General features: G+C 41.6%; 1 protein-coding gene across 3 annotated transcripts in view; it reads right to left on the bottom strand.

Annotated features, from left to right (window-relative positions):
- PRR5L (proline rich 5 like) overlaps positions 1-18,215 on the bottom strand; it is a 43,275-nt gene that overhangs the window by 11,659 nt on the left and 13,401 nt on the right. For all 3 annotated transcript variants that reach the window (XM_032691345.1, XM_032691344.1, XM_032691346.1), the window contains exons 3-6: positions 16,912-16,992; positions 13,445-13,493; positions 4,390-4,447; positions 1,323-1,414 (exon numbers count right to left, since the gene is read on the bottom strand). In XM_032691345.1, coding sequence (XP_032547236.1) covers positions 1,323-1,414; positions 4,390-4,447; positions 13,445-13,493; positions 16,912-16,992 — 280 coding nt within the window. The remainder of the gene's footprint in view (positions 1-1,322; positions 1,415-4,389; positions 4,448-13,444; positions 13,494-16,911; positions 16,993-18,215) is intronic.

Raw genomic sequence — 18,215 nt, 5'->3', positions numbered from 1 at the left:
AGTGACTTAGATATTGTTACAAGGGAAATACAGCAAAAAAATTGTGCTTTCAAAGAATGTCAGTGCCCCATAGTCACACTTTCCCCACTATAACCAAGTTACTTCCAAAAGCTGTACCCACAGTGCTGTAATTTTTGTTCAATTTCTGACCAGAGACGTTTCAATAGCAGGGGAGTAGATTTTTCTGGTAAGTGGCAGAACTCTTAGCATCAATGGGTATGACACACAGCTCAACTGTTTCCACAGCACACAGATAGCTGCAGTGCAGACAAACCCCTGCCTAAATAGATTAGGTCACTCCCTCACTGTGAATTAGTTGCAAAAGGAGAGAAAGGGATGGTATTATAATTGCACAGTTTTACCTGTCAAACACGTACCTTTAAGCATCTGCAGCAAAGAAAGAACAAAAATAAACACAGTAGAAAGGTTAGTGTCTGTCTTTGCAAAAGTCCTTTCTCTTTTAGGATTAGAGGAAAAGGGCAAGCTTTGAGCTTTACCTGCTGCCTTTCAAGCAATACAAGGGAAAAATAATTTTAAAAGGCTTTGGAAATAATGTCTTGTGGAAGAGGTAAAAGTCAAGAGGAGGAGACTAGCATTTCCAAGAACATCATTCTCTGCATGAGGTACATTTTTCTTTTCCTCTCATGGAACATAATTAGGCTGCTCATATAGAAACCCTGACTAAACCTACATTAAAAAATGATACGGCTCAATACTTCTGATGGGATACTCAGCTTTCAAAATACTCAGTGTAAAAAGGTCTTACATAAAATCTTTCATTCATCTTTAACCCATAGATTTATGTGACCCCTTATTAAATCCTCAAAAAACTCAACTGAAGATTACCCAAAAGCACAAATGGGTTATAAGCCCTCCAAAGCAATTAGGGGTGAGTTAAACACATTATCTCCTGATCTAGTCTTCAGATTTGTCCCTCTGAAGACAAGTTGTTAGTGCTGTCATATGCACCAAGAGTGCCAGCTACTTAAAAATGGAAGAACTATAAATGCCCAGAGCTTCAGTCTGGACAGGTATAGTCCAACAGTTTCAGTGTCCAAGCTTAGCTAAGCACAGACAGAGGGTAGACAAATGTGAATAAATTGAGTCCAAAGCACTGTGCTTGTCCAGGAGATTTTAAAAGTCCTTCTTACACAGTTAATGCTGACTTGGACGAAGTCTGCTTCCTCTCAGATTTAGTTTAAAGGTTTTGACACCTATTTAGCCACTGGCCAAACAGTGCTGCCGGCAGAGAAGTTTCCATTTGCCATTAGCAAGCACTGCAGTTACATTGCTTTACCTGATGGAGTTATAATTAAGATTACCTGGACCGGGTAGAATATTGCCTGAAGTGTAGGCAGAGTCTCTGTAAAATAGTGATCCCAGATTTCAGACAGGACATCAATGCGATCCTCACCTACAAAAAAAAAAATCAAGTTTGATTTTCCAAATACTCTGTAATTCCCCAAATAAGACCGACAATCCCACCCTTCTCTTTCACAGTTTCTGTCTAAAACTGGACATTGCCCAGCTGAGCTTCACCTTAGCTGGCAGAGACACAAGGCTGCAACCATAAGTTGTTCTGTCGCTTACTGTGAAGAAAACAGCTCTGTGCAAAACATGAGACCAACTCCAAAAAAAGAGTGAAGTCCCTCTTCAACTGGAGGTTTTAAATCCACAGCAAAGGATTGTGCAGTCTCACCGCACGCCCCACTAGTGGGGGAACAGCCACACATTAGCAGCTGAATCTGAAAACCAGCAGGTCACAGCCAACATCAACCGATAATCCAACATCATCCAACTGAGTCAGCAACTAGGTCAGGGAGACAATTTACAAGAGCTGAGCCCCCTCTGGCACCCACCAACTATTAAGCAGCAATCAGGAACCTGACAAGACACAAACCCACTGTGCTTCTCTCAAATGTGGCATTTGCGAAGGTTCCTGAATGGAATTCACTTGTAGCCCTTCATATGACTCCAATTCAAACAAACATACCCAAATGTAAGTGGGTACTTAAAATCAAGGCAGACTAAGTGATTCCCATGACAAGAATACAACTGTGATAAACTTATGCTCGTAGGTTTGTCTTAAAAAGCTGTGTGCTCCTCAGCATTTGGGCTCAAAGCCTCTGAGTTTTTAGGAGATTTTTCCCATCCCAAAGGCCAAAGGTTTGCAGTGTTATTTTAGATACATCCCCAGAAAATTCAGGTACAAATACAGACACAGGTTTAAAAGTACAAGTTTCTGACAAAAGGATTTTCCAGGATACCTTTCATAGAGCCTTAGCTGGAGCTTACATGCAGTCAAGACTCAAGGAGCAGTAATGGAAGATGGACACTCAAGACAGATTTGAAGGCTCAGTCTCAAGGTGACTAAAGGCCCCTCATGAGGAACTGGAATACACATAAAATTGCAACTCAAAGGAGCCTTATCACTCTGTACTGAAGTGCTTTCCCCATCTGGGGACTTCAACATGGACTTTCAACAGGCTTGCCCATGGGTTGTGCTGTTTAGGACACAGCCAGAGAGCAGAGAGCCAACAGGACTAGATCCTCCAGACATTTCACTTTGAGCAGAGAGCCCATCAAAAACCACAGAAAGGTTCAAAAGGAGGCTTCACTGTGTCAGGTATGACTCTGGCTTCAAAACTGGAACTGCAGGCAGACAAGAACCCACCCAACACCCCCATAACAGCTACCCATTAGCAGCAACAGCCAAGTGTAAGTGAAAAAGACAACAGGAAACAGAGTAACTGAATGTTTAAATTTTTTCCTCCTCTGCCTCCTCCCCAGGACTGCAATGCTTCGCTGTGTGGAGACAGAATGAAATGTCATAGATCACTTCTCCTTCTGAAGGGGAAGCAGGAACGGTTTGCTTCTTCAAGAAATCATAAATCCTACAGGTGTTGAAAGAGATTCTGACAGATTGTATAAAAAAAAATCATGTTAAAATAAGAGGCTGTGACTGAAAAACAGACATAGTAAAACATTGCCATGCCCTGCAACAGGAGCATTATCCTGTGTCTGAGTGCTGGGGTAGTAGAAATTTTCCGGGAAGACAGAGCTAACTGAGAAGTGCGTACAAGAAATTCTTGTTGCTGTGACCACAGGACCTGCAACAAGCCTACACGTTATAAAAGAAAGGTGCCCATGAGTCATCTACAGAGATGCCAGCCTGCACACAGGCGAAGTGTCTCCAGTATCACTTTAAACCAGAGACAGAAAAATGAAGCATTTGAAGAGGGTTTTGCTATCTGCCTAGGAAATCTCATCTTACCCAAACTACTTGAGCATCTGCAAAATACTCTTGGGTAGCTCTCAGCCTATTACAGACTCAAACTTAATTTTCCTAATGCTAAAGCAGATAATGGAATAGTTTTACACAAATACAGAAACCAAGTCTATGATAAGCTGTGCAGCACTCACTCTGAAGGTCTGTGGCAGGTCAGGTACCCACATCAGAGAAAAAGCAGGAGTCTACCTTTTTTCTTCCCTTACAGGGCCAGTGCCAAAGGAGCATGCACCAAGCAGGAGGCTGGCAACTGCTTAACTCCTCCAGGGACCAAATCCTACAGTCTGCCAGCTGGGTGAAGTCATTTAGTGAAGAACAGTGCAGAGGAATCCAGGACCAGCAATGATGTGAGATTATAAGCGTCTACTGGCATTTAATGACCCACATACAACAGACTGGTGATTAGTAAGAGATCTTCCTACAGGCTACAAAACTGGGTCAAATCAAACAGCAGCTTAGTTTTGAATAAAGACTTGCTTGCTTTGCTTGAGCAAACAGTTACTAAGTGTGACCAACTCCCCACTCCAACAGAGCTGCTGCATCACGCTAGCCTTGGTCTACAGACACTGTGCAGTAGCAAGTGTCTGTACCCCAGTGGTTTGAACAGAACTTCATGCCTGATCAACCTCTTTCCTGAAGGATTTCATTCTCACCAAAGGGACCTTTTTTTTCTTTAAATGTACACAAAGCTTGACAGTTCTCTAAAGCATGACAGAGTAACTAAAATTGTGCTTACATCAAGCTGCAAATCACATTGAGAAATAAAAGGCAGAAGGCAGTTCCAAGCAGTTTTGCAACAGGATCCACGTCTAGACCAGAACAACTTTGAGCTCAGATTCAACTGCCACACAAAACTCACATTCCTGTTCTCATGATAAAGCCATGGCTGGTGGGAGAATTGTGGCTCTGTGGCTATTAAAACAGTCCTCCATCCCTTCAGCTTCACAAGGGCTGCAGTGCAACCTGGCTCCTGAGGGGTTGAGTGACACCCTACTACAGCACCAGAAGGGGCTGTACAGTTCCCAGACACGCAAAACATCTTGTCTGACCAAACATCAAAGCACAACTCCTTTCCAAAACAGGTTTACTACTATACTTGCCTTCACACAGCTTGACCTTCTCCTCCATAAATAGCAAGCCTTTCGCAAGGAGCTGGTTCTGCCAAGAGAGAAGAGAGACATGCATTTGCCTTTTCTGAGATCTATAATAAACATATAAGAATGATTTTTTCAGATGTTATCCACTTTGCATGCAGTTATCTAAAGGTTAGGCATATTGTAGTGCCTTCCTCCAGCTCTGGTCTCATTGTGAGTGCTATACATTCATTAATCCTCTTTTGTTCAGCTACACATGAGAACACAACAGACACAGCAGTTGAAACACTTGCCAGAAGTAGGAAAGGTCACAGGGAGGGAATCAAGAAAATAAAATGGTTCTTACCGTAATAGTGCAGCCACATAAGCTATCCCTCAGTCATATGATGGAGGTGATCAAAGGGCCAAATGCTATGAAAATGTCCCCCTCTCTTCTTCCCTTGTGCTAGCTCATTGTTTGCTTAACTGCACAGTAAGCCAGTTCAGTTCTCTAATATCTACTTCTCTATTCCTACCTATTCTATTTCCGTGAAGCTATTTCTTTTGCTATATGGAGCAGTTGGCTTATCTCAGTATGCAGTCCCAAGCTGCAGAAGAACTGGCAGGAGCTAGTCCTTCTAGATAAACTCAACTATCATGGACCAGACAGGTCAAGATATCAATATGCCTGTTTGCAGCTCACAACATCTAAATGTCTGATTAGATTTTTGTTCCCACTTCCCCAAACATAAGAATGGTGCAAAAACAACACCTATCTTTTTGTTCTCCCAACAGCACTAGGTGAATCAGTTATCAAGGTTTGAGAATCCCAGAGAAAGGTGCTGCAATCACAACATAACACACTATTACTGCATCCTAAAAGGTACAGTCCTACTACAGAGATCATACTGGTAGAGAATAAAGCCTTCTGTCCCTCTGAAAGAATTCAATATCAGGGTAGCACACAACGCTCAGAGACATCTCCCCCCTAGTTCATCATACAGCTTTTGCTTTTAATGGGCAATCAGGTCAAAGTTCCACTTTTGAACCTTCTATCAGCTGAGGAGCAAGACATATTTTTCTTCAGTCCTGGTGGACCCTGCTGTCACACCACTGCCTGGACACCACCGTGGCCTCCTGATGAGCTGCCATATTGCATCCCTGCCCTGGCACTACTGCTCTGGGTGATAAACCTGCCTCCTGTAACCATATACCAGGCTGGCTCATCCATCACACACACAGAACCAGGTAACCAGGTAAGACACCGCAAGCACAGAGAGCAGCACACCTCTGCATCCTCCCTTCAACAAGCAGGAATACAAAACTAGAGTAATGTTGTAGAGTATAAATAGAAGGAAACATTGTTCTGTGACATTCTCAGCCTGGGAGAGCCTTTTCAACTGGGTGGTGACAACAAGAATCAGTGAGCTAGACAAATATGTTCACACACTGAAAAAAAATTGCAACGTTCCAAAACGTTGCTGGCAACAAATGGAAGGTGATTGCTCTGCGAAGATTCTCTAGCTGAAATATGGGCTTTGGAGGGAAACATTAAGTTGTTGGGATCTCCCTTCAGATTTTAGATTTGTTCAACAGAAATAATGGACTACACATGTCATGCTCTGGACAATAACAACAAAAAATACTTTCCAGGGGAAAAAAAACAATGTGAAAAAGGAGGGAAGAAGAAATCTGGAATGAAAAAAATCATAATGTGAAAAAGAAGTGAAACCCACTTACACTGTAGATGTTTTTTTGTCTGAACAATAACAGTGTTGGAGTGATATTGCACTTTAATCTTTCCAAATGCTTTCAGTTTATTAATAAAGTATTTAATTTCTTTATTTTTCAATCTCTCATATTCTGCAGGGAAAATTTACAGCTGGTCTTTGATACTGTGTCATTTTAAACTACTTTATAATAAAAAGTATACACACACACATACACATGTATATATATACATATATATATGTGAGGGTGTCACCTTATTTTTTTTGTGTTTTTCTCAAGAAATATGAATTCATTTTCTACCTGCACTAGAACATTAGGTTTCAATTTACATATGTTTTCTGAGCACTGTGGCTACAGTCTTTCAGATACTTTGCTTAAAAGTTAGTATTACTGATATTTTCTACTTCCAGAGATGGTTTTTTTTTTTTATTTTAGAGCTATGTCAGCAACCAAAATACACAGTTGTACACAATAATGAACAGTTATATCTGTTAAATATATATGTTAGTAGTTAAGAATTTATAATGTACCTATGAATGTATTATCAGTACTTCCATGTGCTAAGTAGATTGCATTATCTCATTTTTGAGGTTTCTTCAAAAAAAAGTGTAGGTCCCTATAGTTACTACAGGTGTTTCACTTATCTTCTCAGATTTTCCCTTTTCCTGTGGAAAACGCTTTAAAAAAACCAAAAAAACAAAAAACCAAAAACAAACAAACAAAAAAAAACCAAACCAAAAAAACCCCCAAACAAACAAAAAACCCACCCCAAAACAAAAACAAAAAACCCAAAACAAAACAAAAAACCAACCAAACAAACAAAACCCAAAACAAAACACTTCATTTCCCCTTTCCCCATCTTAAAAATATCTGGAAATTTTACTTATCCATCTTTTCTGCTAAAGTCACAGGCTTAGAAATTGATTCAATCCGAATATTAATACTTCAGATCAAGCCAGACAGGCAAATTGTCATTAAAAAACCCTATAGGGTCTGCTGACAAATCAATACAACCTATACGTGCAGCCACAGCAGAGGTCTGTATCAGAGCTTGTCTAGATTACAAGTCTTATTTTGCTGCTGCATCCCCTCTTGCCAGAGGCAGCCCAGAGGCACAGAGCTAAGAGGATAAATAAATCTATTTGCAAGCAAGGCCAGATAAAGACTCACACCAAGTAAGCTTGAAGGATGCATTTATTTGAAAAAGTTTGTCTACCACCTTTCATCTCTTTCCAGTTACAGCTGAACTGTGAGCTTGGGGAGGCAGTTATTCCCTTCCCTCCCCAAATCAGCTTTTCCTGGCTCCCCAGGGTGAAGTCCTCACCCTGCTGTTGGGACACCACAGGATGTTATAGGCTCATTGTGGGGGGTGCAAAACTGCCCTTACTCCTGCTAAGGTAAAGGATGATGTGCAGAGAAACAAAGTCTCAACGTACATGTAGTTGAGAAATTTGGAGAGAGTGTTTTGCAGCACATAGAAGTGAGCTTGTGAAATCTCACAGGTTGAAACCCTCGTACTTTTCTCAGTGCAGAAAACCACAATAGCTGTTTCAGGTATACCACTAACCAGAGCAGCTAAGGGAAAGCCTTTAAGTAAGTTTTCAAATGCCCTAAGTTTTGAAAGACAGGCTTCAAAGCTAAAATAGTCACTTTTCATTTGTTCCTCAGCAAAGACCCTCCCACAACATACATGTGCTTGCTACTCCTTAAAGTAAGCTGTGCTCAAATCATTGGGAATCAAAAAAAATTTTGAAGGCAGTCACACACCACATTGTAAAACAAATACACTTGGTAATTCCTTCCTTTTTCCTGGCACGGGTATTTTCCTCTTTCCCTGCCCTGTTAGAGAAATTGAGGCAAGTTTCTCCATTCATACCCAATGGAGCAATTCCAGTTGCCCCACCTACTCAGAAGGTGGGAGCTGTCCCAGGCACAACTGGGGCTACTGTCTCAAACTGGCAGTGCCAAATACCTTCTCCCTCCCTCTACCTTGTCAGGAGATGGTCATCCCCAATGGGGGCCACGGAGGCCCTTCCTCTGTGCACTCCCACTACACTCTGGGCAAAATGGTACCATCTGACTTCGCCTGAGGCAAATAAGATGTTGACTGTCAAAAGTGCTCTGTCAGCAGCCTGATTGTGGTGACAGCCTCTGGACAGATCCAACAGGAAGGATTAAGGGGTGACAGCCCTGCCACTAGCACAGCTTACTCTGCTGTGGGTGGTGTATTTAAACAGAAGGGTGCCAAAAAAACAGCTAAGTAGTTTTGGCAGCAATTCCACAGAAACCATCAAGGAGGTTCAAGCCATCAAAGGCAACTTCACATCTTGTCTGAAAGCCATGTCTGCAACATAGCAAGGTACAAATTAATTCTTCTGCTAATAAAAAATAAGCCATTATCTTTGGGAGAAAAAAATTTTGCACAAACACCCATTTAATGATGGACAAATTTTGCTTTCTGGTCACGTCTCCAAGAAAACATACCCAGTATGCCTTTTAAAAGTTACCTTTAAATTAACACATTAATACTAGTTCATCAAGCAACATAAGTTTGGAACAGAAGAAAACTCCAGAACATATTAAAAATAATTGAACTCAATTTTGATGGTTGAAAAAAATCAGTTTTTCTTCTGCACATTACAGCATTTCTTAAATGCTGCCCCGTTTTCTAGATGAAAGCTGAGGCTCTGTGTTCTAATGCTAACACACACTTTTACAGCTTCTACAAACACATGGCCACTGTTTCGTGGATAATCTGATGTTAATTTGAGAAAGAAGACATCACCCAAACTTACTTGGAAAGTATTTTCTACAAAGTTATTGTCAGTTGCACACATACACCTACCTGTTTCACAAAATGCAAATTTGTGTGAGCTGCAGTAGCTCATACCTACAGCACTACCAACTCCCCATCCTTTCTTTTTTCTCCAAAAAGAGAGAAAATAGTGACAAAAGCAGAGAGATCACTTCAATACTACGTGGAGAAGAGATTGCAAGATAAATACAAAATAACACCCCAAAATTACTCTTAGAGCTGGCTTTGTTCTCAACAAATTTAAAAAAGGCCTAGTTAAAGAGAGAAAGTGAAGCAAGGAAAGTAAGAGGGTCTGCACACCAGGCAGACCAAGTAGGCAACACTGCTACAACCTAGAGCACAACATACCAGCCAGGCAGCAGCTACGGGAATATCCCACAGCCAGGCCCCCTGACTCTGCACTGTGAGTCACTGCTCCAGGTGGGAGTCCTGCTTAGCCAGGGCATGGCTCACTGTCCCATGCCATGCTTTGAGAGATTCACACATGTCTACAGAGTTAATGTGAGCGGGGCCTGAAAGCATCTGTCCCTGCTGCTGCTGCCACCCAGGACTAGGTCCTCTGCTCGATAACAGTGAGGAGCTCCCAGGTGACCCCATCCATGATAACGAAGCTGGGCAGTTGCCCAGAGCTGCTCCATGAAAACTCAGTCCTAGACAGTGCCAGATGAAGCAGAAATAATTAACAGACCTGCACGAACAGAGGTTCCCAGCCAGTCAGAAGAGAAATACAATAATAAAGACCAGCTTGACCCAAAAGAGTATTGCAGACATACGGCTGAGCTCTGCAAATCACAAAAGTGTGAATTCTCTTCCTTGTGCAGCAGCTGAGCTGCTGCAGCCTCTGGCAGCAGGCATGAGACAGCATTTGGCCAGAGAAGAGCTAGTGTTGCCTGTATTTAGAAATAATCTATACAACTATTTCCTTGCCTTGCTGCGAGACAGGTAGACATAAAAACCTGGCATCAGGAAAAGATACATCACACACACCAGGTTTTTCCCTTTGACTAGGCAGACACATGGTATCTCCAGCTGTTAGCTAGGCTTTACAAAGCAGCCTTTCAAAGGAGACAGCAAGCATCACGAGAGATGCTGGAGTCATCTCTCCAGGCTGGAGTCCCAGAAAAACCTGCAGCAGGGACCTAAGCAAAAGCTTTATGGTGCCACAGTAGAGGGAGGAGTGCATATTTCCCCCTCCCACTGTGGCCACCTTGCACAACTGGCAAACCTACAGTGAGAGGGACTCTGACCCACAGAATGGTTCACCAGTTCCACTTCTAACTGCCCCAAAGGGAGAAGATAAAATCCGTTTAAGCTTGGATCCAGGCTTGCCTCATCACTAACACTGCTTACTTTTCAGCTATCCATTATCATCTTGCTATTTTGACTTTGCATGATACCCCACAACGTGTGTGCTTGCATGTTGCAGTTTCTGTGGCTTCGCATACAAAGAGAAAGCCAGGTCTAATTCTGAGTCAGGACTTGCCACCTCCGGTGGCTCTCCATTGCAGCAGGCTGGAAATTATATAACAGCTTGCTTCTGATTTTAAGACATCAAAGCTCTCATTGGGTTAAATAACGGAATACAGTCCACTTACCATTCCTCACCTACCACCTCTGACAGTGCAGGAAGTGGACATAGGCTGAAGAGGCATCAGCTCTGGGCATTTGACTTTCTGCATTTGCAGCCTGTGTGTTCTGGGAGAGGTTACAGTGCCTGAGAAGGGATCAGGTCTCTCCACCTTAGGAGGAGACAGTTAATATGCATAAATGCATTTGCTTTTTCCCCTCCTCGTGAGTTTCAAGATTACCAAACCCCTAGAGAGTGAAAAGAAACAGTTCATCTTTTCCAAAGGCTTTGTTTCAGGCTGTTTGTAGAATCAGGCTGATAATGCATCAATTTATCAACACTCACTAGTTTTATATTTAAAAAATTTTCTCCACAAACACAAGGGTCAGAGAACAGGAAAACAAAGGGAGCTTATCTGAAAAATTGTACAGCTGCACCAGAAAAGTTCCAATCACCAATACACCCTGTTCCTTCAAACCCCAGCCTCTTATCTTCCATGGTAATAGGATTTCTCCATGTTGTTCAGCTGACCACCAGCAAAATAACCCAGCAGCAAGAGCAAATGGGGACCTACTGGGTTATTGAACAGAGAGGTGAGTGCAAAGTGCCCCTTTTCAGCAGCAGGAAACTCTTGAATCAGTTAATGGGCAAAGTCAGTACTGAAAAATCTGGAGAACAAAGCCCTGCTCTAAGGCAGATCTGCAGCAACTACTGCAAAACCCAACTATCTAGCATTTACACTCAGACTCCTATCCAAGATGGATTGTATATATAGGAAGATTATTAAAGCAGCAGATCTATAAACACAACTCTCCTTCAGAATGAAACATCTGAGTTTGCACTGAAACCCTTAGAGGAATTATATTTCTCTTTCAAAGACAACAGGCTCACTAAATCTGGTATGGTGATGGTTTGGTAGCAGAAAAAGACTGAACAAACTCCAACCATTTCCTAAACGTTCTTTTAGCAATCTCAGGCGCTAAAAATGGTTCATTTGCATGAATGTTGATGAAAAGGACTTGTGAGTAATCAAGTCAAGTTGATCACAAGGGTAGTTTTGTCTCACTAAAAAGCTATGTTCCATTTTAGTCTTATATATTCAGTGGCTAGAAAAAAATGTGCATGTGTGAGTTTATAAAATACACATAACGTAAAATCATGAACTCTTAAAGCAAATGTGATTTTAAACATTATCTTAGTGACTCCTGTTATAAGTGCTGTGGCATAAGAAATGGAAAACATTTGTCAGTTTATCATATCTAAATATTATATGATTCAGTTAGTTGCTTTAATTGCTGCTAGGATGTTTAAAACTGCCTGGCTAAACAGATAGCATAACCTTCAGGGTCCATTTCAACCTAAGAGGACAGAAAACTTGGTTCTTGGGATAGCTTTCAGAGGGCTTTAACAGATGGAGGAGGAACTCACTGCCAAAAGACTCCACTGCCCATACTGGTGACCCACTCCCAGCACCTCCCCCATGTCAGAGGTGATGACCACAACACGTCAGAGGAAGTAGTTGAAAACTTCATTTTTTTCTTTCAAGGTTCCTTTTCAGCCAAATCAGCAGTTTGACTCAACTCTGCTCATTTTGCTGGCACAGTATTGCTGTAAATCCACTGGCATCAGCAGTGAAACACAACCCATAGACAAATGAAATAATGTTGTCAGCCCTTCTTTGGCACGCGAATGTTCTTCATCCACTCCATTGCCCTAGGATTTCTGAGGAAAGATATTCAGGAGGGAGTGATAGCTTTTATCACTGCCATGTGCTGTTAGTCTAGAATCAGAAGTCTGCATCTTACCTCACAGAGCAAAAAATCTCATTTCTAACAATAGCCTTTATCTCACAGTTTGTCTCACGACTTGCCTGCACTAAGAGTTTTACTTCAGGCTAAGTCTGATGGATGTCAAGTTACTCCTTGTAACACTGAACAAAAATAACCCAGAAATTAAATTTGAGTGCCAGTGGCTGCTGCCAGACCCCTCTCAGGCTCTAGGAAACGTCCTGCCACACAAGACCAGCAGCCGCCTCTTTGCAGTAAACAACTTGTACAGAGAGGGTCTGAGGAAGTGGAACGTAACTACCTCTGGGGTAGGAGTTTGCTTCTCACTTGCTGGCACAGCAGGGGATTTTTTTAAGTCTTGTAATCTAATAAATCATGTAATCTGATAGGAAACAACACTAGTCTTCTTTTTCCTCCTTTAAGCTGTTAGCACAGTACAAAGCAGCATCAGCCGCTTCAGAAAGTACTGAAATTTTCTGTCTCTCTCTTACTCAAAGGGAAAAAACCCTCTTGTTTCCAGCAGCATCTTTTGCTACACTGAACAAATTAAAACACTGAAAGCCATCAGTGCTTTCTCAAAATCATCCAACAGGCTTTCATGTGGTTACATGTCTGTCTATCTGGACAGTATCAGTAAAAGGCAACAACACTTACACCTGTGATTGTTCAAGTCTTCCCTCATGCTTCATATTTTGCGTTTTTAGAAGTTGCATTTATATTTGCGGGACTAAAAGGCAAAAAGTACCCAGGTTGATTTCCTGCTGATAGAAACTTCCTTCTCTGTGCCCCTTCCTGCCTCCAGGCAGCTGTTATCATTTCTGTGTCCCTTTGCTGGCCCCTGTTGCAGAAAACCTAATTTTGAATTTTTTATTCTAGAGAAAAGGGATCCCATCTTCTTTAAAAAATTCAGGTGAATTCCTTCTTGATCTTGGCAGGCTACTAGCAGCCTTTCTTAAGTGTAAAGGAAGATTATCCTTAATTTTGCACACCCCCCCATAAATATGGTTACTCCCAAGGCTATGTGGCCTGCATTTAAAAATCCAGTACCTCCATCACCTTGTGTAGCAAAACAAAAATGAAACACGTAGGCTACATGCATGTGAAGAGTTGTCCTAATTTTTTTATAGGCTAAAAAGCTGAAGAGAGCAAACCTCAAAATAAAGCAAGGAAATCATGCAGTACCTGAAAGTAATCTGTGATGAAGGACCCAAGTTCACTCTTCAGCAGCCGTCTGTAGACAAAAGGAATGCAGCCATGAAGTAGCAGCCATTGCTGGTCATTTCTTACAGGTATATCTGCACTTTATTACCAGTAATACCAAAGATATGTGAGTATATGTGAATGTGTCGTTTTGGCCACAGTTAGACTTCTTTTAGTTACATATATATTTTGCAAGTGCCCACAAAGGCTATTGTCAAATTTTAAAGGAACAAAAGAGTTTCTCTGAAGTCTACATGCATCTAGAATAAGCAAAAAATAACCCAAAAACATTTACCCCTTGAACGAACAGAAAGCTGGGGAGAAAATTTAAAGTTATTTAGATTGAAATCCATATTTTTTTCTGCTTTTTTGTTTAAACAAAGACATCTTTCGTTCCACTGAAGATAGCATATCTCTCTAATGTTGTGCTTCCTTTTCTCTTGGAAATAGAAGGTGGGAGCATAAGGAGAGGAAAAATGAAACAGAAGCTGCAGCTTTCCCATGACTACCACATTTCAAAAAATAAAAGAGAAGGCATATTTTTCAAGAAAGAGATTCTAGAAATTTAACAAGAGGTGTTTTAAATACATGTGGGCAGAAACCATTCTAAAGAAATCTTTCTAATTGAAACTGTTGGCTTTTAAATCAGGCTGTGATAAAAGTTTTAAATTCTAATGCATATTTGTATTTCAAAACACCAATATAAAAATCAGGATTGTCTTACATCAGAAGAAGCATTAAAAATACAACTTACAAAGTTCAGTACATTTGCACTTTCATCTTTCAGTGACTGAGCATAAATTCTGCCTAAAACTTAAAAGTCACCCAACACTTTTCACTGCCAAACATCGTGGATTTTTTTCTGTTCTAAGAGTTTTGCTTTTTACCAACATGAAGTATAATCAAGAGCGCTCAAAAATAGCATTTGAATCAGTGACCAGTTCTCAGGTTGGGTTCTTACCAACAAACTACATCACTGTTTCCTAATCTTTTCTCAAAGTAAAATTTGACCGCAACCTTCCTCCATAACCATTTCCTAAATGCTTCTACGTTTATTCGCAGGCCAACATGGCTCTACTCTTTCTCTCCCACAGTGGTAATATTCACCCATCCAAACCAAAGCACATTTCTATTTCTATGAGATCAACAAACCAAATAAATCTTTGGGGGTCCATTTGCCAGAAGCTTTTCCATTGGCTTCAGCCAAACCCAGCAGGCTCTCCATCAGCTGATTGACAAGCCTAGCAGGACTTTGCCTCATGCAGGTAGACCAGCAACCAGAGGCTTGCACCTCAGAGAAAACCCAGGGGAGGGATCTTCTCTTAATCACAGCCTCCTGCTTCCTGAAATTACAACTTGCAGTGGCATTTTTTACATTTCCTCTTGCTGTCACAACTGACTTTCAGAGCAGCAAGTGCCAGTGACACGGTATCAAATCACAAGGAGATAAAAACATGGTGTCAGTAATCCAGAGCAAAATGTTACCACCTGCTCATCTCCTGGTCCTGTCATTACTGTCCTCTTTTAAAACTCTCCTCTGTTTCCCAACGTCAGACTGAGCACTGCACAGAATCTCAGAGTCTCTTACTGCATTTGTTAACTACAACCAAGGAGCTGAACGGAGAACTACAAAAAAAAGGAAAATGCACCAGCTCGACCTAATGGCACACAAAAGCTGGCTGTCTGACAGGTCTGGCTTTTTGCCCAATGTCAAGCTGGAGATTCACCTCGCACACACAAAGCTAACAGTATGTTGGGAGCTACACCAAGAACCACAGGTGCAAGGCTGCAGGTGTTCATACAAACATAAATGCAGATGCACGTCCTTCACTCCTTAGATGGACACTAATGAGCTTCTTGAATGTTAAATGGTCTATTTAAAGAATGACATTTGGAGATGTAACCAATGCTCAGAGCACCTGCAGGAACATTACTCATGTATGTCAAGGTGAGTGCTTCCAAGTATTGCTTAGGAGTGCATGTCTGTGGAAGAGGGCATTTCCCCTTCCACCATCAGCACTGCTTTCAAAGGATGCACAGCTCACAAAGAATTTCCTGTTCTTTGCCTGACTCTTGACAGTCTAGATTCACTTCAGTAACCAACATGAGGCATGGTTCAGCCACTGGGGCCAAGCCCAGACCACGCAGCAATTCTGCCCTTTGTACTGCCTCCCTGGAAGGTTGGGGAGGAGCACCTGCCTGCACTGTGGGGGTACAGCAGGATGCAGCCACAGCCATGGGCAACAGATGGACAGACAAGTCATGAAGCCCAAACCCAGTCCCCAAGTCTGCTAACAGGCTGTGGGTTAAGGTATTTCCCAAGCCTTATTACATTTGTTTTTATTGTCACACCCAGAAATAGACATCCCATGGAGAATTAAGACAGCTCCAAGTACTTAAACCTAACTTGAGGACTTCTGACCCAAACACACCAAAGTATCATTAAAGTATGAAATGCTGCCCTTGCTCAACTCTCAAAAGGAATTATATTAAACTTTTCTGGTTTGGGAGCAGACCAAGTCGGACAGAGTCTCCTGCACTGATAACCTCATTTATTTTGAAAGTAGGGAAAGGGGTAGTTTAGAGTGCTGTTCAGTATATGCTTAGCTCAAATTGCCATTTGAATCTTGGAGTTCAGAAAAAAATGCAATAAGGGTGGAGGGAGGGTATACAAAAGGAGAAGCAGAGACAGCACTCCTGATGAATGAATACGGATGTAGTGGTAAAGACAGGGGAGAAACCTACATCCATGAGCCCTGACAATACTCCTCTTAGTAGCACTTGGAACCAAGGCAAGAAAAAATTGTTCTTTATCTACTCTACAGCCCTATCTATTGCTAATCAAACTTTCCAACTAATCAGAATGAAACCACAGATAATCATGAAACCTACCTTTAAAAGAAAATCATACTCATAACCATCACTAGCATCAGTGCCAGAAAATGTTTGCTAGGGTTTTAGGTTTTTTATCTTTAGGGTTCGTGTTTTCAGGTCTTGCTGTGCAATTATCACGTGAAGATTAACCTGTTAAATGCAATGCTGTGGTTTGCTTTAAACACTCCACAGTTCTGAGAAGCTTAGTTTTAGAAAAGAGATGTTACTATCTTCACAATTTCCATGATAAAAATATGAAAAAATAGCCAGAAGAGGTGTAGTCCCCAGGAAGAGACAAAATCCTTATAATTTAAGTCAATAAACAAGCTGTCCTTGTTAAAGCTACATATCCATGCAAGTCAGAGAAACATTATCCAAGTACCCCATGCCATTCACTTCACCCAATAGCAAGAAAGAAGCAAGTTGGCCTGAAATCCCAAAGCTGTGCTTAAGTTTGCTTTGACCCCTGCTCCTCCCACCAATATCCTCTAACTATGGTTCTGTAAGGGAACAAACCCAAGCAAACACCAAACAAGCAGCAACAAAATCCCTTTTCATGCATTTCAGCAACCTACCTGATATTTTCATTGAGGGTGTAAAGTTCATTGTTTTGCAAGCCTCCTCCTTTGAACACATTTATCACTGCTGTTTGAACACTGTCAAAAAAGAAATGAGACAGTACAACATCCATAAATAACAGCCAGCAGTATCATTTAACACAGAGCACAATGTGAGCTAGACACCAAAAGCAAAGTAGTTATAACCAGGTGGAGAAGTTAATTGCCCTTAAATACTTCCACTCTTTCTTGCCTTGAAATCATCACTTATTTCCTACATCTGTGCTGGGAGACAGAGCAGAATCAACCTCCAGTTCTGTCTAGAGTAAGCAAGGGAAAGTTGTTAGAGGGACACTGTTCATGCCAGATATGTCTTGAATGCAACTGTTTAGGGGATCTTTGCTGTGTGCTGCAGATTGATTGCTATGAGGAGACACAAATTTTTAGTAATATCTGCCAAACACATCACACTACATTATGCAGCGATGCTAGCAGGAACCACCCAATCTGCAGCATCTGTCAAGACCCTGGCTGTGCTGGAAGACGTTCTGCAAGCGAGCATTACCTAAGTCACACCCAAGCTTAAGCCCTGTTAATGCCTATAAGAAACTGTTTGAGTATCTTCTAATCCACACCTCTCTCACCAGCATAGAGGAAGTCATAAAGTGACAGCATATAAGGTGGCAAGCCTTAGCAGGTCTAAAGGCTTGCCTTGGCTAATAAGAGCAGGTGTCATTCCCTTAATGGACATTCCCTTCTGTGGGCCAGTTATGGCATCTGCACGCTTCACAGACCTCAGCTCACTGTCATGCCACAAAACTGCAGTGGTTTTACCAGGCCACTTTTGTGCAACATTGATAAACTGAGCTGGGTCAGCACGAGAGAGGGGTCTGCAGAGCACAGAGCAGGTCCAGGTGGCAAAAGGTGGGAACACCCACTTTTGCTATCAGCAGACCATTAAATCAGATCAGGACACAGGACATCTCAGCCTTCACTCTTCACATTGTTTTCTCAGTTACCATTGCTGTATGACACGCACTGCAGACAGGATTTGGTTGTCAGTAGGAAATGCTGGTAGAAGCCACAAGCTTAGTAGTTTTCAGAGGAACTTGACTGTGATAAAACCTTCATAATATGCAAATAAATGTCTCTGTGAATTAAGAAATCGACATTTATTACGGTATGAGGAATATATTTTCCTAAAGGATTCTTAAAAAATGCAACTGTTAACAAAAAATAGTTCTTTACTTCAAGACAGTACCACTGAACAGCATTGGCCTAAACCAACTGAACACTACTAGCTCTAAATTTTTCACCTCCAT

The sequence above is a fragment of the Chiroxiphia lanceolata genome, chromosome 6, assembly GCF_009829145.1.
Source record: "Chiroxiphia lanceolata isolate bChiLan1 chromosome 6, bChiLan1.pri, whole genome shotgun sequence".
Lineage (NCBI taxonomy): Eukaryota > Metazoa > Chordata > Aves > Passeriformes > Pipridae > Chiroxiphia > Chiroxiphia lanceolata.
This window is presented reverse-complemented; position numbering and strand designations above follow the sequence as displayed.